The 27,355-nt window shown below is 39.7% G+C and overlaps 2 protein-coding genes across 2 annotated transcripts; one reads left to right on the top strand and one right to left on the bottom strand.

The window, feature by feature from the left end:
• Positions 1 to 373: 373 nt before the first annotated feature.
• On the top strand, positions 374 to 18,584 carry phyhiplb (phytanoyl-CoA 2-hydroxylase interacting protein-like b). The gene is made up of 6 exons (XM_077581746.1): positions 374 to 547; positions 623 to 904; positions 8,562 to 8,758; positions 10,267 to 10,441; positions 11,696 to 11,813; positions 14,491 to 18,584. Exons 2-6 carry the CDS (start codon positions 799 to 801, stop codon positions 15,044 to 15,046), a joined length of 1,152 nt encoding a protein of 383 aa, XP_077437872.1. The 5' UTR covers positions 374 to 547; positions 623 to 798; the 3' UTR covers positions 15,047 to 18,584.
• fam13c (family with sequence similarity 13 member C) lies at positions 17,144 to 27,049 on the bottom strand. Its single transcript, XM_077581745.1, has 10 exons — positions 26,261 to 27,049; positions 25,040 to 25,283; positions 24,113 to 24,242; positions 23,917 to 23,998; positions 22,299 to 22,516; positions 22,129 to 22,212; positions 21,082 to 21,186; positions 20,455 to 20,636; positions 19,304 to 19,405; positions 17,144 to 18,773 (listed from the first exon to the last, which is right to left on the bottom strand). The coding sequence occupies exons 1-10, from the start codon at positions 26,484 to 26,486 to the stop codon at positions 18,647 to 18,649; spliced, it is 1,500 nt and encodes a 499-aa protein (XP_077437871.1). The 5' UTR covers positions 26,487 to 27,049; the 3' UTR covers positions 17,144 to 18,646.
• Between the last annotated feature and the right edge of the window lie 306 nt (positions 27,050 to 27,355).

Raw genomic sequence — 27,355 nt, 5'->3', positions numbered from 1 at the left:
GGGTCCTCCTAAAACAGGCTCTTTTTTTTTTTTTTACAAAAGCAGTCATGTTATTAAGACTCCTCGCTTTTAAAGCATAATAATTAAGTCTCATTTTAATAGGCACCTTTAATTGTTCCAATTGGCCTCCTTGATTATTTGCTAATTTGTCCAGAAAAGGCTTTAATTCGGCATCAATCAAGCTTAAAGCTTGCAGATGTGCACTCATTATGTCGTGCAATATGTCAAGGGGCTCCATTTCGAAGCCACCCCCTTTCCCCCCCCCCCCCACCAGCTCATTAGTCCACTCGCAGCTGAGCTGAGCTCCGGACGGACCGACAGCCGAACGTCGCGGTCCTTTGATACGACTGCCTTTCTGACGTTAGGCGTGTTTTTTTTTTTTTTCTTCTTTCTTTTTTGACGCAACACAGAGGAGGAGAACCCGCGGGATCATCTCCTTACATAAGCAAGCGAAGCGCCCATTCGATTGCCGGAACGCTCGCGTTAATCCGCGCATGCGCGCACACTTGTGGCTCTCACCGCGACGAGACCGAACAAGCAAGCAATTGTGCGTTTTGAAATCATATTTGCATTGGTGTAATAGTGTGCAACGGGGCGTTTTTTTTTTCTTTTCCCTCCTCAGCCCGTGACGTCACGTGTCGGGAGAGTGAGAGAGAGAGAGAGAGAGAGAGACCGCAAAGTCCATTTGTTTCTCCTCCACCCCTCCTCCTCCTCCTCCTCGTCCACTCCCACCCGCGGAGCAGCCCCGAACCGGCCATTCAGCCCACACGGCAGCGCAGCATCGTCGTCCGCGCCGAGATGGAGGCACCAGGGTTGGCGCGCAACATCAGCAGCCCGCTCAGCCCTTGCGAGGGGATGATCAAGGACCTCAGCCTGGACGCCTTACAGTTGTGCGAACGAGACGGTGAGCTCAACATCAACTTACTACTCGAGTATTATTTGAGTGCATTCAGGTGCGAGTTTGTTTAGTTTTTTTTTTTTGGGGGGGGGGGGGGGGTTCATTCACGTGACGTGCAGAATTTGCCTCTTTTTTTTTCTTTTCTTTTTTACGCGTGTGCCTTTAAAGCCACTCGTTGGGGGTCTGTTGAAAGGCTGGTGCGTGTGTGGAATTTCAAAAGGCAACAAAGCCTTTTGTGCCACAATGCATGTTAAAAAAAAAAAATGAAAAATCTTATCTCAGCCATCCAGGCACCACCACACCTATAACTGCTTTCTCTTAAAGATGCATCATAACTGCAAATATTCTCCCTGATAGTCATTATGAGAGTGGATTGGATGTCTGCCACCATCCCATAATGAGTCTGCACCATTGAAGATCAGAGGTGTTGAACCCTCAAATGTGTGAAAAAAAAAAAACAGCAAGTCATCATGAGGAGAGATTGTGAGCCTCCAACATGGCTGCAGCCACATGTGAGTGAGCGTGCAGCATCCGCAACAGCCTCAAAGACACAAAAAGATCAATTCTCCTTTTTTTTTCTTTCTTTTTTTTTTAAACACATTTCCACCAACTATACCTGGTGATTGTGCAGCCATTCCTCCTCATGCTGCACTTAGTGCACTGCTGTCTTGATTGTGCAGCTTTCATTTTGCTAATGGTCAGAAGTGGACTCGCTGCCAGCTTTCAGGGGGCCCGGTAGACTGCAGGTGCAAGCGGGGAGCATTTTCATTACATTTGCAGCCAGTTGTGCTCGCCCAAACAAATCCAGCCTGTGTGTCCTTGAGACACCCACATGGTGTTTGTTTATGGAGCAACAAACGCACATTTTGGCTGCTTTGATGGCCAGCGAACGATGAGCTTTTCATGGAAGCGGAAAGACCGGTTTTAGTTGCAGGACCGTGTGAAAAATGTAGTGTAGTGTGTAAAGTAGCTTGAGGGCATCCACTTTTCATCATAAAGCTAAAAAATTGCCCGCAGAGCTTTGATGTGAAATCAGAATCTAATTGGTTAGCTTAACTAGTTTAAGTTACCATTTAAGCTAGGTAAACAGTTCTGCTTGTTGAACAGTTTTACTCTGACTAACCATTCACAAGACCGCTAACGTTATTATTGACCAGTTAGCCCTTTGATGGGAATTCAGAATCTTAATTGGTTAGCTAAACTAGTTTTTAAGTTACCATTTAAGCTAGGTAAACAGTTCTGCTTGTTGAACAATTTTGCCAGCCTCTGACGAACCATTCACAGGACCGCTAACGTTATTGTCGACGAGCTAGCCCTAATTCAAAATCTGATTGATTAAGGAGGCCAAATGCTAACATAGGTTTACATTTAAATTAGACTTGTTTTGCTTGTCAAAACAGTTTTGCTCTGACTAACCAACCACAGGACTGCTGATGACATTGTTGCCCAGCTAGCCCTGTGAGGTGAATTCAAAATGGGATTGGTTAACAAAACAGCCCCATTGCTAATCTATCCGAAGTTGCATCGGTCAGCGCGACTGATTCGGAAGATGCCGGGCAAATTAGACTAACATGGCAACACACAGAGGCTGGAATCTGATTGGACAAAAGAATCTACCGTCCACATACGATACATGCAGCCTACTGGAATCAGTTCAGCCAAGAGAAACGCAACAAAATCGAGAATAGACTGCTTGGAACCCTGACAAACAGGAACAGCCTTGACCCTGAACATGACAAGCATGGAAGACACAACGCCTGCATGTAAACTACTCGCATTGATTTTCCTGGAAATAGCCAGTGTCCTTATCTGGAAAACTTTTTTTTTTTTTCCATTCTCCGGACCGTATTCATTTCGGTACTTTGGCTGCTTTCTAAATTTACCTCTAACAGCCATCAATATTTAATTGGCAGCATGAGAGGCTGCATGCGGCCACGCTGAGCCAGCAAATGGGAGTGAGTGCATGCAGCATCACTGGGCCTCTTCCTGTCTGTGGGAACGGAACTCGCGCCCGCACACACACAGAGCGCTGTCGTGGATTTCAATGCAATAAACACGTGCTGGGACCGTCGTCAGTGTGTGGTGGTGAATGACAAAGTTCTACAGTCTAAATGCAGGACTTGTTCCTCAAAATGGAGGACGCGCTACTTCTACACTCCCATTTTAAAAGTACATTCAGATAATTGTTTGTATAATACAAAAACGCACAAGGAATATACCTGTATACTGATGTAGCTTTTAATCTGCACTGGCCATCTTACCACCATCACAAGTAGATTGTTTTGATCCATGATGGAAGGTCATCCGCTAAATAAATTAGCCTGCGCAGTTCTCTGAAGAGTGAGTTTTAATCAAATGCAAATTAATGATGTCGGCCTCAGACGTGTGCTTACTGCTAACAACGCAGACGAGGAAATTAACGTCAGCGTTGTGTCGACTTGCGGCGCGAGCGCTCGATCGCTAATTTGGAAGCTCATTTTCGAGCAGGCCGTGTGTCTACAACATGACGGCCCAGGCCAGATTGACGGGTACGTGTCGTGTTATGCGTCCATTCATCACGCCACAGTCGTAAAAAAATGATGTGATTGGCTCCATGGATAGTTTCTAGGGCCCGACCAATTAATCGGCCGATTATTGCTTTTCAAACATTTGCCAAAACGATCGGCCAATTGGGCCAAATGGCAGATTATTGTCCCCTTAAAACGTTATCATCGAAGAAAACCGAAGTTTCAGACGCTGTGAAAGTAACCTGAATGCACCATTTTGCTTGCGTAGCATTAGTAAATGTGTAGCGTGTTATTTTGGTTATTCTGTTGTCCCTAAGCCACCTTCAAGTTGTTTGACGACACCCCAGTTGGAGTTAACTGTAAAACTAAACACATGACAATAAGACTTACATCCACTGTATAGTTAAATACAAAACATGCTTCGTTTTTAAAACATCGCTACCCTACCGCTAATGCTACAAACGAAGGGAGGATCCCATTCAAATGCTAACCGGAAGTTAGCATCGACTTCGGGAGTGTTTTCCCTTCAAATAACGAATATTCATACACAAATGCTGTGGGAACACACAGGTAAGATACTACGCAAAGGCACAAATTCTTCCCAATGTGTGAAAATACATTACAATAAATGACATTCACTGTATATTTAAATACAAAGCATGCTTGTTTTTAAAACATTGTTAGCCTGGCGCTAATGCTAAAAGCGAAGGGAGGATCCACTGATCTGTATATTTTACTGGATAAGCGATAGGCCAAGACTTTTGAATCCGCAAGGCCGCAAATGCATATGGGTTGGGCCCTAATAATTTCAAAGTTTCTTCAATGCGATGTTACTTAAAGCTACAATATATGTCATGTGCTGTCATCAGGCAAAAATGGCTTGAATTTATTTTATTTTATGGGAAACTTGCTGATGTGCGAACACGCCGATGAACGGGCACATTGTTTGCGTGGCTCGGTATAGAGAAAGATGCTCTTGTTTCTGGTTGCTCGGCGCTCTCAGCGTGACATCCGTGTCAGTCTAGTAATCCGTGTCGCAAAAGCAACAAAGACGCGCTTTTCTAAAGGCCGGGCCAACATCCGTGTCCGCTGCTGCGCTGCTACCCTAAAAATGATGGGAGGCTGGTTCGAGTGGGTTACAGTCCAAAGGCAGTCCAAGACAAAGGACGTGGCATTTTGTTAGTACATGACCACGCAATCCTCGCTCAAATTCAAATTTCAAATCAAGTGAATTCAAGTCCTTATTGAGCGTACATGTTAGTAACATGTTAACATTATTGACCGTGTGTTTTAGAAATCTGACGATAACTGACGACCCCTCAAGAGGTTTACAAATGCTTATAGATGCCACAAGATGGCAGCAAAGCACTTCTTTGGGAAATGGCCTGTCTAAATGAAGCTCCTCCCCTTTTTTTTAGCATAGTTCCTTGGCAATAAAATGCCACAAGAGGGCACCAGAGAGCTCTCTTGTAAGCACTTCCTATTAGGGCTGGGGCTATAAAATACGTTTAGAATGGATTAAAACCGCATGAAAAAGATTTTTGAATAATACTAATCCAGCTACTGTTAATATCTGTTGGCTGAATGTGCTTTATGTGTGTTTATTTTGTTTCTGTTTGGTCTGTAATGCATTTGAAAGCGCACCAATTGCGACGTGATAGCCTAGTGATGTTGTTAAAACCCGTGGGCAGTATTTTATTTTGAAATGGCTTGGTCAGAACCATCAAAAAGCCACAAACGGGTCACAATACTGCCTAGCGGATTCAAGCAAGGAAATCCATTAGGAGGGTGATGTGTTTGCATGTTAACAAGATTTGTATTGAATTTGTCCATTGTTGTGCATTGCAGTACTATTTGATGGCACACTAAATAAAAAAGAAGTCCTTTTTTTTTTTTGGGCACTCTTCTGCAAATGCTCTTAGTCGAATCGTAAATATGTAGTAGTCATTCAGTGGCTTTTCAGGTGAAATGGTGATGCTGCAAAATGTAAGTCAATGTAGTCAACGCGCCGACAAATGTGAGTCACGGCAACACTTTAGTCGTCCCAGGCGAGCAGTATGAGGGTTAATTTCTACTTCCTCCGTCTGACCTTCGTCCTCCATCTTTCATTCTCACCGTCCCCGGAGGATCGGTCGCAGATAAGCGGCGCAGGCTGTCGAAAGCTTGAATGCACGCACGCACTGTACCTGGAAAAGGCAGAGCGGGCTGGCCACAATATTAGGTACGCAGTCGAATGAAAAAGTCTTATCTCAAATAGGATTTTGACGTGAACAAGAAAGAAACTCTTAAATGTCCATGAATGTCATACATACAATTTTGTATATGCAATCCATTTGTGTATATTAACATACTGTACGTAGTGTCGACTTCCAGTGTCTATAATTTCATATTTCAATGTACAATACAACAATTATATTATGCAAATAAGTTACATCTATCTATCTATCTATCTATCTATCTATCTATCTATCTATCTATCTATCTATCTATCTATCTATCTATCTATCTATCTATCTATCTATCTATCTATCTATCTATCTATCTATCTATCTATCTATCTATCTATCTATCTATCTAGATAGCTAGCTAGCTAGCTAGCTACTCCGGCCGCTGCTAGCTAGCTAACTTGCTATCCCTTGAAGTTAATCTTAATTATTGTAAATAATATAACATAGAACACGTTTTTACTTTTTAAAAAACATTTTATACTGTTTTAATAAGAAAGGGTTAATTTTACTTTAAATAATGAAGTACAAAAAGTAAAATTATCTACAATATCTATATAGCTAGTTTACGAGCTAACTAGCATCTCTTTCACTGTCTCCATCTAGCATCTCACTCACTTTCTCTCTCTCTCTCTCTCTCAATTTCACAACACAACAAGCAAAAGCTATCAATCCGTCTATTCTCTGCCCACCTTGTTGTAGATGAATGTTGATAATAATGCTTACTCCTTTGTTGCTATGTCGAGAGTGTCAGTCTGCGTCACATTTGCATTTTAGGAGGAGAATTTGCAATGCTTCATAGTTACGATGATGGACAGTGTTAATAATAACGCAGATGATCTCGCTCGCCTAATGTTACGACCCCTGGTGGATTGTGATAAATGAGCGTGGAGAGGACGGGATACGCCGCAAAAGAAATAATCGCCTCATTTGAAATACGGTGGCACTATCTGCTGTCGGAATCATTATAAAAGTTGAGTTTCCGTGCTGACTCACTGTTGGATCTCACTCATTTCAAATATGAAAGGCCAGTCTAGACCCGCTGTGCGCCGAGATTACTTTGGTGATGTACGGAGTCTCTCAAGTGTTATATTTCCATTTATTTTGGCTGACCGCGGGTCTTGCCTGAATCAAAGGTCGGGAACAAAAGGTGGGACAGAACACTTGCACAACCATGACGGTCCAAAATGTACTTTCAGATGGAGCGTATGCAGATAACGAATGTGCTTTGCCATGTCTACTATCGTGACTTCCTTTTTGAATATTTGTCACATGAAATCGTATTTATTAATTATGAAAAATGATATTCTCTTTATTTGGTGGTGTTTCTCTTGGCTGCATCGTTTCCAGTGCATGTATGTAAAAAAATTACTTTCTTTAAAAAAAAAATCCATTTAAGTTTCCGCTTCTCTTGTGTTGCTATGTCAAGCTAATCTGCCCAGAGCTTTCAGAATCAGTTGTGCTGATTCAGAGCATACTCGGCACCATGATAGTGTGTATATAAACCGTTATTTACAGTTTACGATTCAGGTACTCTTTGATTGGCTAATGACATACCGCAATGTCGCACAAATTGCACAAATGTAATTTATAGTGGCATCTTATTTTTTTTTTACATTATGTAATAATAATAATCCCCCCAAAATAGTGACTTTTATACTGTTACGGTATTTTCATACTGTTTCATACTCATATTTAAACTTTTTCACTCATTTGACCCGGAATGTTTAATATTCCAAAACCAACCCAATAAGCATTTTTATAGCTCATTATTAACCAGTTTCATTGCAAACTTAACACTTTCTTAATCTGTTGATGCAAAGTTTCATAGCAAAAAAAACATTTTAACTATGTACTTTGCTTTGAAAGCTTCTTAACTCATTTGCTCCCCAAAACGTATTTAAAAAGTTCTATGTTAAATATTACCATGGTCCCAAAGACATATTTATACGTTTTTTAATGTGTGTGTGTGTGTGTGTGTGTTTTTATATATATGCTAGAACATACAGAGAAGGCTTTAATGCAGCCTCTGACCTGAAGCAAACGCTTGAAGCAATGGTAGTTATTACAAAAATGGCCAGCAGGTGGCAGCAGAGTATAAGAGATCAACCAGGGCCATGTTGCAAAAAATCCCACTGATTTGTGAATAATGATGAGTTAACTGATTTTACTGCAAATAATGTCAACATTTTTGATCGTAAAAAGCTAATATTTGTTCTTCCACTTGAAAATGGGTCATTTTGACCCACAACATAACACGAGGGTTAACGTTTCCACTATGCGTGTGTTCATGTAACAGTGACGTCCAGTTCTGCAAGCTGCCTTCCGATTGGATATTTCCAAACTACACACTCTGCATTCTTATTCCTAAATGAGTGTGCATGTGTGTAAACGGCTGTACCATGCTCGGCTGCTTCCGCCATTGTTTAGACGTGCATTCTTCGCATTTGCACAAACACACACAAACACACACTGCATTGTTGAGTGTGACGCAAAAAGTCTATATTCCTCCGTGATTCCACAAAGGAGCCGTTGAGCCGTGTTTTGACATTTCCGTTGACCTCGCTTTGCCCTGTGGGTCGCGCGCGCGGCTGACGAATACGTGACGGATTGGACCAAATCGAGCGCCAACTGTCATTTTTGCATCCCTCACTGCTGATTAGAGATGGATCTTCCTCTGCGCATTCAATCAGCAGCGTTTTGAAATATTCATTGCGGCTTCTGCTCGGGGAAGCACATAGGTATGCATTGTGAGCGGGATGATGTGTTTCCATGGCAACCTGCGCTGGTTATACTGTAAGTGGCCAACGGGGAGGGAGAATAATCACTAGCAGCGACCAAGCAGATAAAAGAACGAGCGCTGCCAGCGTAATGAATGCACCAGCGGGATGTCAACATTTTGGGACCAAACGTGACTTCCTTTCTGCACAGGAAGTAAATCCCAAGATGGCGCCATCTCCGACATGGAGGAGCTGCCCGTCCCGCAGAGCATCAAGATCAGCAACATCACCTGCGACTCCTTCAAGATCTGCTGGGACATGGAGCAGCGCGGCAAGGAGCGCATCACGCATTACTTCATTGACCTGAACAAGAAGGAGAACAAAAACTCCAACAAATTCAAACACAAGGTAACGCGCCGCCAAAGCGTTTTGTTTCCCGCTTGCTTTTGTTTGACTCCCTGATGTTAGTTGTTCATGTGTGCTTGAAGGCATGATGGACTCGAAATGTTTAAGCAACAGTACATCTCCGTTTATTCTGGGGGTTACTGCCAGATAAAGACCGATATGTTTTTTTCAGGACCGATACTGATACCGATTATTAGTAGTCAAGGACGCCGATAACCGATATTTGGAGCCGATGTTCATTTTCACGAAAGGGAAAATATTGGCATCAAACTTTGGAGAGAAAAAAATACATACTCCAGTTATTTTTATTTTTAAGCAACTTTTAGGGTTTGTAAAATAGTGGAGTTTAAAAAAATAAACTCTTAGTCAATAAACATCTTTGTTTTAAAAGTCTAGCTAAAATCCAGGGATCTTCCAGGGGCAGTCGCATGTCTTTAAAGGTTAAATAAAAACGTAAGTAAATAGCTCCCTATTGTGTTCGACAGTAAATAAAGTTTTCTAAAATTTCAAAATATTCATAGTATTAGAATTTTACTTATCTAAGTTTTAACGTCAAACAAAAACAGAAGGTGCAAAGTTCCCGGGGTCGGCAGCATCTATGAAATTTAAGAATCAGTTCCCTAAAAAAAAATATGCTGAACACTTTTTTAAATGGATCTATTATCGGCCGTATGATTCTTCAAAATGGCCGATGCCGATACTGCCCTCAGTGCCCCAATCGATACTGGCACCACTGTTGACTTTACACAATCTCTCGGGCGCGTTTTGCACAGCCTGCTGGGGTCCTATCTGATGTGGTTGACTCCGCCCTCGATTGATCTTGTGTTTAGGGCCTGTTCTTGTGCTGCCATCATTAGTGCCTCCAGGCTGTTTTTCAGTCCAGCTCACTGGTATGCTTTCTCGATGTCAGCCACTTCTTCAATTTTCTGTCCATCTGGCTCCTTCTCCTTACTGGGCTTCTGTTGTCTAAGCATCCACTAAGCAGGTCGTCCCTGGGGGCCATCAACTCGATGTAATCTTGGAGGCTTGTTGTTTCCTTCTGGAACCTCTTCTTCTTCTACGCCAGGGCATTATGGCGGAAATAAATGCTCGTTCTGTGACATCACGGAGGGCAACAGCGTAACGCTGTTTTGATAAAGTGTGCAACAGCAGCAGTGTCGGGAGATTAATGGTGCCGCGATGTTGCTGGGCAGAGGATGAAATATTGGTGCTGTTGTCCCCCCGAGGGTCACAGGGCGGGGGTTGAGGGGTGGATGGGGGGGGGGGGGGTCTGTCTACAATGAAAGGGGGTCACTGTGATGTGATGTTGGTGAGTTACAGTGGCAACTTGTTACGAAGATAACATTTGAGTTTAACAGACTAACCAGCCAACCCAAGTCCAGATGTTGACGGTTAAAATTTGCCACGCCCCTTAAAAAGCACACAACCAACACAACAGTACCTACTATGATAACAAGTTCAATTTCAATTGCGTGTATTTGAATATTGGATTCCGTGCCATCTTCTTCCAGGATGTGCCGACCAAGCTGGTGGCCAAGGCGGTGCCTCTGCCCATGACGGTGCGGGGCCACTGGTTCCTGAGCCCGCGCACCGAGTACACGGTGGCGGTCCAGACGGCGTCCAAACAGACCGACGGGGACTACGCCGTCTCTGAGTGGAGCGAAATCATCGAGTTCTGCACCGCTGGTGAGTCGCAGGGAGCAGCGAAAACACCAACGTAACGCCGCTAATTAACCTGTTCCAGCCTCACACAAAAAAATACATACAAATACTTTTGTGTTTGTGTTTGTTAATGGGGAAAAATAGCACTCTAGAATATTGTACATAATCAAAAAATTCAATAGAATGGGGTTAAGCTTGCAGGGTGTTCTTAAGGCAACTGTTCAGTTGCTTAAAACCTTTTAAAACCGCGGCTATCCATGCTAACTGTTAGCATGTCAATGACATTTTCCATGATATGTTAGCATTAAGCTAGCCAGCCATTTTCAAGTCAACTCTGCTCAAATATCTGTTGCTTAAAACCTTCTAAAACCGCGACTATTGATGCTAACCATTAGCATGTCAACGACATTTTCCATTATATGTTAGCATTAAGCTGGCTACACAGCTGCTTTTTCGAAGTGAGTCAAATTGTTCGAATGACGTCTTGTATCAAACCCAAGATTCAGAACTGTCGAACTGTGAGGCAGATGTGCTGACCACTAGCGCACTACGCTGCCTGGCTGAATTTCCTTGCGATCTGTCCTCATACACGAGACTCCCGCATTGTCCCGACATTTGAGGTACCCTTGAGGAAGTCAGCGCGCCCTAAAAGATGCGCCATCATCACACCGGACGTGACCAAGCACTTTTGTCCGCATGATGTATGAGAGCACAAGCGAGATTCATACAGATGGAAGCTGTCAAGATTAGGGAAGGACGGCGGGATTAAATAAAGCAGCCAGGCCAGCGAGGCGGATGCGGTTTATCTCGCGGCGCGGAGGTCAGTGCATTTAATGCCGGTAGAGGGTGACCTATATATATATATATATATATATTTAAAAATAAAAAAATAAAGAGAAAGAAAAAAAAACTTTTTTTTTTTTTAATTTTTATTTTTTTTAAAAAGGAGAGCAATGATGATGTCAAATCGAATGAACAATACTGAGCTCTAAAGGAAAAAAAAGGAAAAAAAAGAGGGTGACCTTGGGGGAGGGGAGCTTTGAGGTCACGTGATTTTGGGAGGGGGGGGGGGGGGTTACACCACGCACGAGCTGGATGTAAAGCAGCGCAAAAAAAAAAAGCAACACTGACAGCATTGTGAGGCTTTAGTAAAAATAAATAAATAAATAAATGAAGTGGTTTGAGCAGGTTCATTTGCGTTCGGGACCAAATCAACATTCACACACTTTGATAGCACAAAATGGTGGTCCCTTGAAATGATAGTATTTTTCTTTGCAGATTATTCCACCGTGCATCTGAACCAGCTCCTGGCGAAGGCCGAGGTGATCTCCGGACGAATGCTGCGTTTCTCCGTCTTCTACCGAAACCAGAACAAGGAATACTTTGACCACGCCAGGTAGCGACTTTAGGATTGCCAGTGACTTTATTTGCGTTGTCATGCGAGTTTGTCTCTTTAGCTCAGCAATTTAGTTAAATTGTTTCATTCTTTAAGGAACAAACGAGAAAATGAGTCAATTGCTACTTCAACCTATAAGATGAATTTAATGTTGCCGATCAAGGACATCATTTCAAAGTTTCAGAAAAAAAACATTTTGAATAAATTAATTTATTTATTTTTACATTAAAACATTTTTTTTAGGTAACAGTAACAGTAAATAAACAAGAAATATGCATAAATTACATTATCTACTAATTATTGAAGATTATAACAATTCAGAAATCATTTTACATTTTAAGTTTTTAATTGAAACATTATTATGGTAAAAATATTTAACATTAACATTTAAAAATCTAGATTTTGTTTATAAATTTATTTATAAAAAAAAGTAAGATTAGGTTTACTTCAGGCCTTTTTCCCTTTCCTTCAAATGTAAAAAGGTTTATATAATAATAATAATAATAATAATAATAATAATAAATAAAATAATAATGAGAATAACAATATTTAATAATAATTTTAATAAATTGTTGTCTTTTTCATGTAAAAATATTTACCATTTTAAATGTCAAACCTTCCGCCCCAACTCAAATTCACCTTTTGAAAATCTAGCCAAAAAATAAGATTTGATTTATTTTATTCTGCTGCGCCCCTTTTTTTTTTCATATAAAAAAATGCTTCCTTAAATGTAATTAAATTTATTCTTAGATTATCCATTAAAAATATTTTAAATCGTTTTTTTTTTGTTCTAAAAAAAAACATGGAAAATTGTAACTATTGCAACTATTATCCTTTTTAATTTAAATAAAAGATTTTGTTTTCCAGTAGCACAAAAGAACACGATGAAGCAAACGCGAGCGTAGTACACGAACGCATCCGTCCCCACCGATCAATATTGCATTTGAACGTGTGGTCCATTAGCGCTTCTCCATTTACGCAAACGTGTACTCATGCAATCTTCCTGCACGCGGCAGCTGCAGGAAGTGTTTTCATTCCGTTCATAAATCGACATCCATCCGTCCGTTTTCCAGAGCGCTTGCTGAGCCCAACCAGAGAATTCAAACCCAGAACCATCGCCATTGGAGCGTCGGTGCGGCTCGGCGGGCGAGCTCGGCTCGTGTGCCGCTTTTGTTTCCAGCACTTTGTCATAATGAAATCAGCTTTTTCTCTTGGCAATTTCCTTCACTTGCGCTAATGTCATTACGGCGGCAAAGCTACACGAGAGCTGCGTGTAAATGAGTCGATCTTATTTTGCAAATGTCATCAGCTTTGCCTTCATTTTGGAAACACTGCTGGAATTAAGAAAGTGCTTTCGGGGGGGGGGGGCAAAAGAGATGAGGAGGCCCTCAAGGCGCAGGACGCGCGCGCATGCTAAATTGAATGCTACAAACAATTTAGCAGAGACGTCAAGGGAGCTAACGTGCTTGCTTTTGGCATGCTTGCTGTGGATAAGAAACAGCTGCGGGCAATTTGTGATGATATTCCAACACATTTGAACATGCAGGCTAGCTTCCGCTGCTAGCCCCCAAAAGTAACCAAATATTTTTGACAGCACACTTGGTTTCTTTGTAAATGATATTTAAAATGATGAAGTCCTCCAGTGAATATGATCCAATTCACATTTTGTAAAAGGCCATCAGGGTGACCATATTCCCATTTCCTAAAAAAAGAGGCCATCTTGAAATTGTGGTACCAGTCGCAGGTACACCGTGTACTTCACCTCCTCGTAGTCACGCAATGCCAAGCGGACATTTTCATGAATTTATAAAACTCTCGGACGCCCAAACGGTACGTAAGAATATCCTCCCATAAGAGGACGTCTGGTCACCCTAAATTAGAGTAACTGGGCATTCTGGTTTAATTGACGTAGGTTTGAGCATTAGCTAAAAAAATAACACAACCACCGGTTACCAAATGGGTTAAATTGGTTATAAATAGTTCATGGTGAGCATTTATTGTATATTTGATTTTCAGAAAAACTAAGTAAAACCTAAATGGCTAACAAAATGTTTCCAGAAGGTAAATGTACAATTAATTTTTTTTATAGGTTTTCATACTCTTGTTAACAAAAGTGGAAAAAAATGTGAAACTAATAGAAATAGGGGCAGCACGGTGGCTGACTGGTTAGCACGTCCGCCTCCCAGTGCAGAGGACGTGAGATCGAGTCCGGTCTTCGGCCTACCTGGGTGGAGTTTGCATGTTCTCCCCGTGCTTGCGTGGGTTTTCACCGGGTACTCCGGTTTCCTCCCACATTCCAAAGACATGCATGGCAGGTTAATTGAACACTCCAAATTGTCCCTAGGTGTGGTTGTGAGTGTGGTTGTTCGTCTCTGTGTGCCCTGCGATTGGCTGGCAACCAGTTCAGGGTGTAACCCCGCCTACTGCCCGAAGCCAGCTGGGATAGGCTCCAGCACCCCCGCGACCCTTGTGAGGAAAAGCGGCCAAGAAAATGGATGGGATGGATAATAGAAATAGTTCAAATGAATTTTTGACGTCTATAGCCGTCAATGGCAGTGAATGAGCTAAAAGCGCCCAACGGCAGCAAACATATTTGGTTTCAAAAATGAGTCGAGGGCTGCCCATAAGCTTTGAACCCGAGACCTGTTGACACTCCGCCCGCTCCTTGTGCTTCCAGGGAGGAGCAGGCCAACCGGATGCTCCCGTCGGTGAAGGACAACAGCGGCAGCCACGGCTCGCCCATCAGCGGCAAGCTGGAGGGTCTTTTCTTCAGCTGCAACACCGAGTTCAACACGGGCAAGACCCCGCAGGACTCGCCGTACGGCCGCCACCGCTTCGAGGTGCGGGCCGACGCCCTCTTCAACCCCGACGCCAACCTCTACTTCGGGGACTTCTACTGCATGTACACGGCTTACCACTACGTCATCCTGGTGGTGGCGCCCAAGGGCTCGCGGGGGGACGACTTCTGCAAGCAGCGGCTGCCCGCCCTGGACATCGCCGACAACCGCTTCCTCACCTGCCAGCGGGAGGACGGCGGCGGCGACGACGGCACCGGCGAGCTGGTGTTCCGCCACGCCCAGGACGTCATCCTGGAGGTGATCTACACGGAGCCCGTGGACCTGGCGCTGGGCTCGGTGGCCGAGATCAGCGGACACCAGCTCATGAGTCTGTCCACCGTCAACGCCAAGAAGGACCCCAGCTGCAAGACCTGCAACATCAGCGTGGGACGTTAATCGCGGGGGGGGACGCTCCTCCGCGTGCACGGCGGCAGAGCAACTCTTGCATGAAGCGGCGCGTACACACACACACACACACACACACGTAAATACATGTTGTCATCCATACACACTCACAAACACAAGCACGACTTTTTGTTCTCTCCCCAAAAATTCACATTATGGTCCCGTAACATTACAAATGATAACATTCATCTTATCTCTACCACAAGTTTTTTTTCAATATTTCAAAATAAAAGGGCAAAATTTGGATTCCCCCCCCCCCCCTTCTAATTTTCTACATTTCTACATACAACTTTAAACTTTTCAGCATATGCGCACCACAATTGTTTAAATCAAAATTTCAAAATAAATACATTTAAAAAAAATCCGACCGATTCAAACCATTCCAACTTTAAACTTTTCAGCATATTTTTTTACCACATTTTTGCCAAAATTTCAAAATAAAAGCCCCGCAGAAAACTGCATTTTTTCCCCTTTAATTTTTACATTTTTGGACCGATTCAAACTGTTCCAACTTTAAACTTTTCAGCATATTTTTTTACCACATTTTTGCCAAAATTTCAAAATAAAAACACCCCAAAATAATGATTTTTGGGGGGGGTTCTTTCCCTTTAATTTTTTTTTGGACTGATTCAAACTGTTCCAATTGTAAACTTTTAAAACACAATTTACAAAAAAAAAAAATCAAAATAAAATCTTTTTTTGTTTTGTTTGTTCTTTCCCTGTAATTTCTACTTTTTTTTTTGACAGATTCAAACTAACTTTAAACTGTTGATCTTATCACTAACACAATTTCTTCCCAAAACTTCAGAATAAAAGCAAAAATTAGGATTTTTTTTTGTTCTTTCCCTGTAATTTCTACATTTTTTTTAAAACTATTTCAAAACGTTGAACTTTAGTGTTTACCCCACCACATTTTTTAAAATCAAAATTTCAAAGTAAAAGCCCAAAATATTTTTTGTTTCTTTCCCTTTCATTTTTTGATAAATTCAAACCAAACTTTAAAGTGTTCATCTTATCCCTACCCCGATTTTTTTTTTTAAGTTAGAAAATAAAAGCCCCTCCAAAAATGAGATATTTTCGGTTATTACCCTTTATTTAATTAATAAATCTAAAACATTTTTTTACTGTTCATCTTTTCTCTACCGCAGCGTTTTTGAAAAATTTCAAAACAAAAGCCCAAATTGAGATTTTTGTTTTGTTCCCCCCACCCCTTCTAATTTCTATATTTTTTGACACCGTTCCAACTTTAAGCTCTTCAATTTATCCGTACCACAAGTTTTTTTTTAAGTAAATAAAAAGTAAAAAAATTGGCCGATTCAAAGTATTCCAACTTTTTCGCTGTTGATCCCTCATTCAAAATTTATGCAAGAAATTCTCAGTTGATTTATTTCTAGTACACTGTGATAATTTTCAAAGCGAAAACCTTTAAAAACTTTTTTTTTCTCGTATTATTTCATCTTATCAAAAATATGACTGTTCTTTATATTATGAAGAGCTTTTTTCATGAAGTTTTAGTATTATGAAAAAATCCCAAAAAAAAAACATCTTTTCACCAACACTCCACGCTTCTCTGCTTGATTTACTTTTTTTTATTTTTTTCCAGTTTTACTAATGATTTCCTTTTTGCGTTGTTATTGTTATCGTCAAGCATCCTTCTTCTTTCCAGCTTAATTGTGATCCTTTTCGTTCGCCGTTCCGGCGGGGGACAACTTCTCGCTACCTCCCAACTATGGCGTGGACTTGATAATCCAACTTTGTGAGGCTGCCTGCCGCATCCTGTTCTTTCTTTAAACCAAAGGGATTCAAAACAACTTACGACTGTGGAGGGATAAAAAAAAAAAAAAAAGCTGTGGAAAGTGATTGTCAAGTCATGCAACAAACAAGGCCTGGAAAGTGTGTGTTGTGATGGACAAGAGTGATAATCTTAAAAAAAAAAAAAAGAAAAAAAAAGAAGCATGATGCAGTCTTTTTGCAGCACGGGTGTACTGAATCTCGTCGCCATGGCAACCCTTTCTGCAACACTCTGTTGTCGTCGTCGTGCAGTGGTTGATAGAAAGGCACAAAAAAAAAAGAAAAAGTTGAGCGGGGTAAATGTGAAAAAGTATTTATTTTTTATTGATACATTCATATGTACATATATAGGGAGGCTATATAGAGTGTTCTATAAACCAGAAGTGCACAGAGCTCGGGTTCATGTCACTGAGAGCATTTCACTCATTGACTTCCAGCCCCGCTTAAATTGACGTCTATATCCGTCACTGGCAGTGAAGGAGTTAAGTGGAATTTCCAACACAAGATATGATGAGACACAAAAGCGGAACGGCGATGCACTGTAAATGCCGACGTTCACCAGGAAGTCAGCATTCAAATGGAATAGTTACAATAAATACATGTAAAAAATAGATATATATATAAATATATATATGCACATCAGAGCACAATGAAGGACGTCAACTGTTTCCATGATTGCATTTAACACGAATTAGTGGCTGACTATCACAAAAAAAGTCCGATTTTTTTCAAGAAAGTTATTTGACCAAAAAAAATATGGTCGTAACATTACACTTACTGTACACGCCAATAACACATATTTCATGAAAATATAATAAACTTTTAATTTCTTCACATAGACGGCTCAAAAAAAATAACATTTTGTTTTCATATTACAACTTTTGTAAATTTAGCTCGTAATTTTATTACTTTTTTTTTCCTCATAAATTTTTATTTTGTTTTCTAAAAAGGCAATTTAGTTTTCCTCAAAATGACTTTTTCTTTTTCTTGTAATGTGATTTTGGGGATGCATTATTTTCCTGTATTGTTATTGCCACTAAAATCTCTTTATTTCTTTGTTTTAATTTAGCAACTGCTCAAAGAAAAAATATTTTTTAGTATAATTTCATGTAAATTCAAAAATTGGTAAAGTTACAATACAGCGACCAAGTTTGCTTGTTTTTCTTTTTCACTTTTTCAGGAAAAGTCTTACTATAGTCAGACCATCACAAAAAAAACTTACTAAATTGTAAATTTGGCAAGGCAAGGGAATTTCTTATCTTATTTTTTTAAATGGCACTATTACAAAAATGGATGTTATGAAAATATATAGTCAAGAAAAAAAATCCCTTGAGAAGAAAAATCTTTTTGGGAGAACAAAATTAAGTTAATTTTGGGGGAAGAAAACACGGTTTAGTTTTCTGAATAGTAATTCTTTTTCTCAAATTGTAATAATTTCTAGGAAAAAAATATACGACCGTTCTGATAGCTTTGTGACTTTTTCCTCATAATTGTACCATTTTTTTTCTCTGTCCGGCATGTTCCTCCCTCATGCAATTGATGTTTTTTTTTTTGTTTTTTTTTGTTTAAGAAAATGCATATTCCACTATAAGAACAAACAAAAGTGCCATAACAGCTCCACAAATATTGACACAACTCACAATGTACAAGAACATCAAGTTGAGAGTCCGGATGCTAAACAACATACGCTTGCTTCATCGTGTGCTTTTTGGACTAAAAATAAATCCCTTTCAACGCCGTTGTCCTCCTGTAAAGTGCATCATCCTCATCATCATCATCATCCTCATCTTCATCATGGGCTCAGTTGCTCTTGGCCGTGTCCTGTTTTTTGCTGAGCAGGGCCTCCAGCAGGCGCAGTTTGGCTTTCAGGTTCTTGTACTGGCAGTACTCCTCCACCATGGGCCCGCGGTCCTCCTTCTGACACACCCTGTGGGAGGGCAGCGCGCCATGCTCATCAAAAACAAAAAAAAATGTTCCATGCTGCTTTTGTTGCTTTACTCGGATTAGTTAGTCTCTTTCAATTAAAAAAGACAAAAAAAAACTTTCCACAAAATGTGTAAAGAGCACAAAAGGTGCTAGTTTTGTTAGCCTGTCTTGATATTTTGTATTGTGTTTTAGCATTAGGCTAGTTGACTTTTTTTTTTTTTTTTTTTTTTTTTTTTAAGAGCTTGAAGCAAGTACTGCGCTACGTTTTTGCAAAATATTTCCCTATGTGTCAAAACTGTCAAATTAGCTACTACGGGCTAGCACTAAGTTTTTGCTCATAATTCAAGACAAAAGAAAGAAAAAAAAAGGCTCTCATCTCAAAAAACTCAAGTCACTTGTAAGTCGAGGAGATATTTGATTACAATGACGGATTTCTTTTGTTCTTTTTGTTGGAAGCCAAATTAGTTTCAAGGCAAAGTCAAGTTGCAAAGTAAAATAGTTGTATTTATTGATATTTGTGTGTGTGCGTACCTTCCGCTCAGGGTGTAGAAAAGGTCCTCAAACTCCCGCAGTGCTCGGTGGAGCCTTCGTTTTTCCAAGCGGGTGATCCGAAGATGGTCCAGTAATTCCGATCTGCGTGATCAATACGAGTCGTCAAGAAACTGCACTCGCAGGAATATTTCAAGCCTAACTTTTTAGATTTATGTACATATTTTACATGACAAAATTCTCATTTACTTTTTTTTTTTTTTAGATAATTTTAACACAAACCTACCAAATAAACATACATATTCATTAGTCTAATAAAGCCTATTTATTTGAAATGCCTAATCCTCAGTTGTATGTATTTAGTATTTAAATAAAGTATAATTACTCTAAATTAATAATGAGAGTATTTATTTAAAATGCATAAAGTATATTGTTTGAATTGCATAATAATCAGATTACCTAGCCACGATAAATGTCCATTTTATTTTATTTTTTACATTTGTATGTTTTTGGGGATGAAAGTGAATGCAGACATCCCAAAAACGTGAAAAACAAAAAATAATTATACTTTAATTTACTTTATACTAATGAAAATATATCATATAATTCTTATTTGTTTTTTTATTTTATTTTATTTATTATTTTTGTTAGTTTATTTTAATTTTATTATTTATGTTAAAATTATCTAAAAAGAAAAAAAGTACTTGGGAATTTGTTATGTAAAAAAATTACATGCGTCTTAAATTAGGCTTGAAATATTTCTCGTTTTTTGGCCAATAATTCAAATGATTGTCAAACTTTGACACATTCGATGGCAAAACGTCTCTCACAACTATTTAATTTCTTATTTACTACAAATAATTTTCTACTTATTAAAAGATATTTATTAGTTGTCGCTCATTTGCTTCTAGTCAGGGTTCAAATTCTATATTTGGTCAACACTATAGGCTCAAAATGGCTGACTTCCTGTTGAGACTTTTTCAATCTAAAATTCCTGTCGGGGTACATTTTTTCTTACTTTCCAGGGGTCACTACTGAATGATTTTGGGGGCGCATGTTTGCAATATTTTCCCAGCATACAAATAAAAATGTGATTCATTTTCACTCAGCCATGTTAAGGCCGCCAAAACGTTTGCGAGAATAGAATAAAATTTAAAAAAAAAAAATGGCCCCCCAGTGCACACAACGTGTACCTGGAAGCCTCATGGAGTGTTGCCATGGTGACGATCTGCGGCTGGAGACACTTGACTTCCTCCAGAGGCGACACCAGCGGCGTGTCGGACATTTCCAAAGTGGGAGGGGGAGGCGGCCCCCCCGATGACACGCATTGATGTCTCGGGGTTTGGTGGTCGTCGTCGGAGCCCTCCTCTTCCTCCTGTGGTCACACGTCGCTTATTGATTGGACAATAACAATGCAGTTCAAACGAGGGCTTAGTTGATGCATTTTGGTCAGATTTCATGTAATGCGCCCACACTGCCACTAGAGGACAGCAAAGTACACTATTTCATTTGAATGTGTGCAAACGGTGAATAACTTTTATCCATGATGTTTTGTTTAAAAAAAAATGTTAATCCTGTATTACCACATTTCGTGAGCAAATGTGATTTTGTTTTGATTCGCATAAAAATAATTAACATGTACAGTATCTATTTTTTTAATTGACAACAACAACAAAATCATTAGAATATGAGTGATTGTTATCAAACCAAAAATTTTTTAGTTTTTTGTTTGGAGAGTTTTGTTTTTTTAATCGATCATGCATCTCCAAATTTTGTGGGTTATTTCTTTTGATGAACAACTAAAAACTGTTTCTACTTACAATGGTGGTGATGAGTGCGGAGGTGGTGGAGGAAAGCAGCATCTGTTTGAGGATGCGGTAGCGCTCGTAGAAAGGTTTGACCAGCAACCGCTCGTTTGCGCTTCTCTGAAGACACAAACGGAGAGCGCACTGTTAGTTAGTGAGAGCAACGTGTGAATGAAATGAATGAATGAATGGATGAAAACTTTAGTGAGGTAGCGAGCGGGCCACTTGAAAAGATCAGTCAATAAGCTGAAAAAAAATGCTGATATTAAACTGCTTCTTTTGATCATAACCAAGAAGGTTTTTGTTGTTTAATTAGAACCTCAAAACATTAACATTAAAAAAAAAAAAATGTTTTGCATAAACACTCAACAATTATATATATATATATATATATATATATATATATATATATATATATATATATATATATATATATATATATATATAAAAAACATGGATCTAAAATCAACATGCAAAATTGGTTGAGTTTTGAATAAAATCAAAACCGAAAAAAAAACTAGAAAAATGTTCTTCACATTGAGAAAAATTGCCAAATTATTTTTGGGGAAAAACAAATTCTGATAGCTGATTGTAAAAAACAACTAAAAACGAAGAAAGGAAAAAAACTAATGTGAGTTATTTTTATTTTATTTTTTTTATTAAACCTAAAAAAATGTTTTTGTTATACAGTGTATTGTATTGTAAAAAAACAAAACAAAAAAATTTAACTAAAAAAGAATGTACCAGTAACTCGAAATTTAAACAGTTTTATTTGATTTATTTACTTATTTTAATTAAACCTAAGAAAAGGTTTTTGTTATATATCGTATTGTAAAAAAAAAAGAAAAAGAAAAGAAAAATGACAAGAAACACAAACTGGTTTGACCTTTGACATTACTGAAAAGCAATATGTTTCTTTCATTGAAATCCCAAAAGGATCCGTTTAAAAGTTGCGTACATTTGTATAAGGCTTGCTCCATTTGTGTATACATCATAACGCCTACGGAGTTATGATGACATCACGTAATACTCGTCGAGAGATAAGAAGAGCAAATTTCTTACCGGCCGTCCGTGCAGACTCTCGAAATAGAGCAAACACTTTTGCAGGCTGGACTTCTCCAAGCTCATCTGGGACGGGTTCATCTCCTGCGCGCCAACACACACCACGGTCAGCTTGGGACCGACAGTCGGACAACGGCTCGTCCCAACATTCAAAACGGAAGTAAGAGAACCTGCATGTTGTCCGGCAAGCCGAGTTCTCGCCGCGTCTCCGTCAGCGTCCTGGCGATGACGTGGAGCGTTTCCTCCACGCTGGGTTTGGCGTTGCTGATGTTGTTGACTTGTTGAAGTTCCAGCCCCGAAAGGGTCGCCTCGCTCGGATTGCTCCTTTCCGGCGGAGGGTGGAAACCCGCTTTCATGACGCCTTCCTCTGCGTGACACAACTTCAGCTCTGCGGGAACACACAAACAAGTACTTGGTGCTCACGAGGTTCAAAATGGGCTACGGTTTATCTTCACAATGAAATACCAGAAAATAGTCTGTTTTTATTCATTGGAGAATCTCATTGTTATTGTAGATTTGCAATTATACTTACATTTTCGTTAATCCAAAGTATGGAGAAAATGAGTTTAGTTGCGTTTGACTTTTTTTTTTTTTTTACAAATCTACATTTTGAGTTATTTGTTTTGATTAACAATGAACTTTTTTTTGTGTGCAGAAAATCCATCCATCCATCCATCCATTTTCTTAACCGCAGAAAATCTCAAAATGAAATGACTATTTGCAAAAAATTGTATCTTTGTCAGGTTAATTTTATTTTAAAAAATATTATTATAATTATTAATATAATAATAATAATAATTATTATTATTATTATAATTATTATTATTACTAGCCATACTAGAAAAAAGTGAAATTGCACATAATCTCAAAATAAAATGACAATTTGCAATAAAAAATTTTTTTTTTAATTGTCTGTTTTTTAATGTTAATATTATTATTTATTATTATTATTATTATTATTATTATTATTATTAGCCATACTAGAATAAAGTGAAATTGCACATAATCTCAAAATAAAATGACAATTTGCAATAAAAAAACTTTTTTTAATTGTCTCTTTTTTAATGTTAATATTATTATTATATTTTAATTATTATTATTATTATTATTATTATTATTATTATTATTAGCCATACTAGAATAAAGTGAAATTGCACATATTCTCAAAATAAAATTACAATTAGCAAAAAAATTATCTTTAAATTGTCAGTTTTTTTATTTAATATATATATTTTTTTTTTTTTTCAAATGTTATTATTATTATTATTTGTTGTTCTAGAATAAAAAGTAATTGCACATCCACTACAGTAGGTGGCAGTGGCATTCTTGTCAGAGAGCATGCAAGGAGTGCTAGCTCGCATACTTAGCTTTCTAGCTAGCGTACGAACAACAATTTTATAGACAAATTATACTATTTACAGTTACAGAAGAAGTTTTGTGAGCTAATAATTTTTTATACTAAACTTTTTTTTTTTTAAGTGTCTCTAGCAGAAAAAAAACAATTTGAATTCTCAAAAAGTACTTTTGCTTTCTAACAAAAAGCATATAAGAAAATAAATAAACAGCAACTGTATTTTTTACTTTTATCAAAATTTTGTGAGCGAATAATTAATAGTTTTTTTATTTAAAAATGAAATTTTGTTTTGAGTTTTTTGTTTTTCTCTTCATCCGAACCTATTTTTGACATTTAACTTAGAAAAAATGGATCCCTTTTTTTTCTTAATGAGCAACAAAAAGAGTTTTTGTTGTGTTTCTTATAAAAAACAGCATCAGATGTTATCATCAGACCTTTGAGCTGCTTGCGGCTCTTCAGAAGCTCCTTGATGAGTCTGGCAACCTCGGGATGTGCGTTCTTGTCATAATAGGAAGGCTTGCGAAAAACAAAACACAACCACGTGAGACTCGTGACGTCAGCGGTGGTGAGATGCGGCGGCGGCGGCTCGCAGGCCAAGCGTGACTCAGCCGCTTCGACTTTGGTGTTCACCTTGAGCCGCTCCTGCTCAAAATGCTCCTCCAGCTGTCGGATCCTCTTCCTCAAGGTCTGAACGTGTCGTTTCAACACCGACACGGACAGCGAGCCGTCGTCGGGTTCCGCGCGGACGCTGCAGCGCGCCCTAAACATGGAAATGAAACACTTTTGATTTAAAATAGGGGTGTCAGGCGATTCAAATTTTTAATCGCATGACTTTTATTTTAAATGTTTTAAGTGTTAAATGTTTTTTTTGTTTTTTTTTTAATGTTTTGAATTTTGAATTTTTAAATGCTATAGCATACTTTGATGCAGCTTCTCAACTGCAGATAACGGGTGAAGAAATGGTAGTTGTTACAAAAACGGCCAGTAGATGGCAGCAGAGCAAAAGAGATCAACCAGGGCCATTTTGAAAAAAGCTCTTTTTCCCCCCAGTGTTTTGAACAGATTTGTGAATAATGATGAAACTTAGCTACATTCTAATGCTAATTGCGGCAGAAAATCAACAGATAAAAATATACTTGTTGACTCTAATTTTCCTTTTCATATTAAGAGTTATGTAATCTTTAACATGAAGTAACTTGTGAAATTCTGCACATTTTTAAAATTGTAAAATGAAACTTGACGTGAGTCTCCACAAATATATGCATTATTATTACATTTATGACTGCTAAATTTTGCATTGCGACTGGAATTCCTTCAGTACAGGCTTTCCAAGTAGGAGCGGTCATTAATCGTGCGTAAAAAAAAAAAATAGTGGCGTGAAAGGAACTTTAAATTAACTCAAAATTAACTCACTAATTTTGACAACAATACTTTAAAACTTTTCAGACGGGTTGCAGTCCAGATGACGAAATACGCTTCGGATTTTGGACAAAAAGACATTTTAAAAATCTCCTCAATTGTGACAACATTCCTAATACGGCGGAGATCGTCTCTTACATGCGAATGTGCTGCGAGCACGGCGGCGACGGGGCGGCGTCGGGGTCCAGGTTGTAGCGGAGGCTGCTGCTCAAGTTGGGGCAGCGAGGCGACGGCACGGGGCACTCGCCCGTGGTGAAAGCCGAGAGCAGGAGGGGACTGCCCGGGGGGCTGGCCGGGGGGTCGTCACGTCCCGGCGCTCCCTCGGGAGGGGAGGGGCTACACGGAGCAGGAGGACATGAAGAATCCTGGGAAGGCGCAGGAACTGCCGGGCAGGGAAGACGTTACAACATTTTAAAGGAGATATCATGGAAAAAGTGACTTTTTGTTTGCATAATTAAACTTAAAGCAAACAAAGGCATATTTGCATATTTGACAGTTACAGTCCACTTGCATTGGGGCGCATGCGGAGCAGTGAGCAGCAGCGGAAGCGTATTGCATTCACTTGAGAAAAAAAACAAACTCCTGTTTTTCTGACAAATTTTTGTTTGCTTTGTTTTGAGTATTTTATTTTTTTCAGTTTTTCTGAATATGTTTTTTTCTGTTTTACTGATTTTTTTTCTGTCAAAAAATATTCTGAAAAAAATATTCCGAAAAACAGAGTTGGTGTTCTGTTTTTCTGATTTATTTATTTTTTTTACCTCTTTTACCAAGTGACTTATAGCGGAAGCGGACACTTTCCCGCATACCTCCATATGCAATAAGATGGTCATGTTTACTTACTGGCTCGCAATAAAGGAATGAATGTGTATACTGTATTGTGGTTTGTTCTCTAATCTGTGAGGGAAAACCCTTTAAAAAAATAAAAAATAAAAAATTATATAACGGGGAAATTACTCAGAAAAAAAATTATTCAAAAAAACTGAAGAAAATATATTTTTTTTAAATAGGGGAAAAAAATATTCAATAAAAAAGAAAAAAAACTCAAAAAAACAAAGCTCCCCCCCTAAAAAAAATACATAAATATATATATTTATTTATATATATATATATATATATATATATTTTTTTTTTTTTTTCATTGACAAAAAAACGTTTTGCTTTGTTTTTCCAATTTTATTTTTGGTTAACTAATATCCTTGGTGTGTCGTGAGACGTTTCTAATGTCTGATGGGTGTTGGGAAACACAAAAAAGAGAAAAAATACAATAGATGACAAGTCTCTTAAAATAGGGAGTTGCTTTTCAAATGTACACAGTCGCACATAAACATGATATTTGAACGTGTGCGCGTGTGCACTCACCGTACTGCAACGAGTGCACGTTGTCCTGAGCCGGCGTCGTCGGACGCGAGTGTAGAATCGGCTTGTGGTCCAAATGCGGGCTTGGCCGCCTGCTCAAAAGAGGCTGCTGGTGGCCCGGCAGGTTCTTCTGCTCCCCAGGGTCTTCTTGCTCCGGATCTGGGGGGCTGAAATCAGCCTCCAGGGCTTGGAGCTTGAGGGAGGGGCTCTGGAAGCAGAAGCAGAACATGGCTACGACCACGGAGGCGTCCTCAAAAAAGTCTCCGCGCGGTTTGGACGCCGCGTGGGAAGTAGTAAAGAATGGCGTCCTCCGCCTCGCCGTTCCTCACGTCTCCAACATCACCTCGCTGACGAGGCCATTCAGACAAAAAAGGATCGCTGTCCGAGCACGTCGGCGTCCAAGCGCAGGATGCGGGAGCGAAGTCCATCATGCAGGAAAACACGACGACGAGTGCGAAAAGGCGCCGACGTCCGCACATGGCCGACACCGGCATTCCCTGCTCAGCCGCCTCCACATGGATTATTCATCAGGCGCGGCAAGAAGGGGCGCGGCGGGAATACCGCTCGTATGGCTTGCGTGCGGCGTGGGTGTGTGTGTGCGTGCTCGGGGAGAGCAGAGGAGGAGGATGATGTGAGGGCGTTACCACGGCAACGTTGTCAGAGCCAGCTCGGGCGGCTACGCGGCGGTGATGATGATGATGATGATGATGATGCAGGAGTCACGTCGCTATCAAATATGGAGGCTGCAATGAAAAGCATTTTGCTTTGAGGTTGTTGTTTTTTGGGAAGGGGGGGGGGCAAATAAGTAGCTCTGACGTCACCATCACGGCTTCAAACGCTGCTTTCTCACGCTCCTGCACTGTTCATTCATAAAAAAAAAAAAAAGACGTTGTTGTGCGTCACAAGGCCTGGGATGGGAGGGGGGAGGAGGAGGAGGGCACGGATAGACGAGCGCGCTTCCAGATGCAAGCCCCCCCCAAAAAAAAAACTGACAGCAGCGTGGAAAGGTGCCCTCTTGTCACAGATTAAAAATGGCAGCGAGGACGGCGGGATCCATCGGACGTCATAGCCTGTGTAATTATCAGCGTGTGTGCGTCA

Source organism: Vanacampus margaritifer, chromosome 12 (genome assembly GCF_051991255.1).
Source record: "Vanacampus margaritifer isolate UIUO_Vmar chromosome 12, RoL_Vmar_1.0, whole genome shotgun sequence".
NCBI classification, from domain to species: domain Eukaryota; kingdom Metazoa; phylum Chordata; class Actinopteri; order Syngnathiformes; family Syngnathidae; genus Vanacampus; species Vanacampus margaritifer.
Note: the sequence above shows the minus strand (reverse complement) of the source record. Positions and strands in the feature narration are given on the sequence as shown.

What these genes read in the sequence shown, in the direction of transcription:
- phyhiplb (XM_077581746.1), top strand. Translation starts at nt 799, where the DNA reads ATGGAGGCACCAGGGTTGGCGCGCAACATCAGCAGCCCGCTCAGCCCT. An exon ending in CCAACAAATTCAAACACAAG is followed by an intron (nt 8,759 to 10,266) that starts GTAACGCGCCGC and finishes ATCTTCTTCCAG; the next exon opens with GATGTGCCGACCAAGCTGGT. An exon ending in GAATACTTTGACCACGCCAG is followed by an intron (nt 11,814 to 14,490) that starts GTAGCGACTTTA and finishes TTGTGCTTCCAG; the next exon opens with GGAGGAGCAGGCCAACCGGA.
- fam13c (XM_077581745.1), bottom strand. Translation starts at nt 26,486, where the DNA reads ATGTTCTGCTTCTGCTTCCAGAGCCCCTCCCTCAAGCTCCAAGCCCTG. An exon ending in AGAGTCTGCACGGACGGCCG is followed by an intron (nt 21,187 to 22,128) that starts GTAAGAAATTTG and finishes TTGTGTCTTCAG; the next exon opens with AGAAGCGCAAACGAGCGGTT. An exon ending in ACACTCCATGAGGCTTCCAG is followed by an intron (nt 19,406 to 20,454) that starts GTACACGTTGTG and finishes TTGATCACGCAG; the next exon opens with ATCGGAATTACTGGACCATC.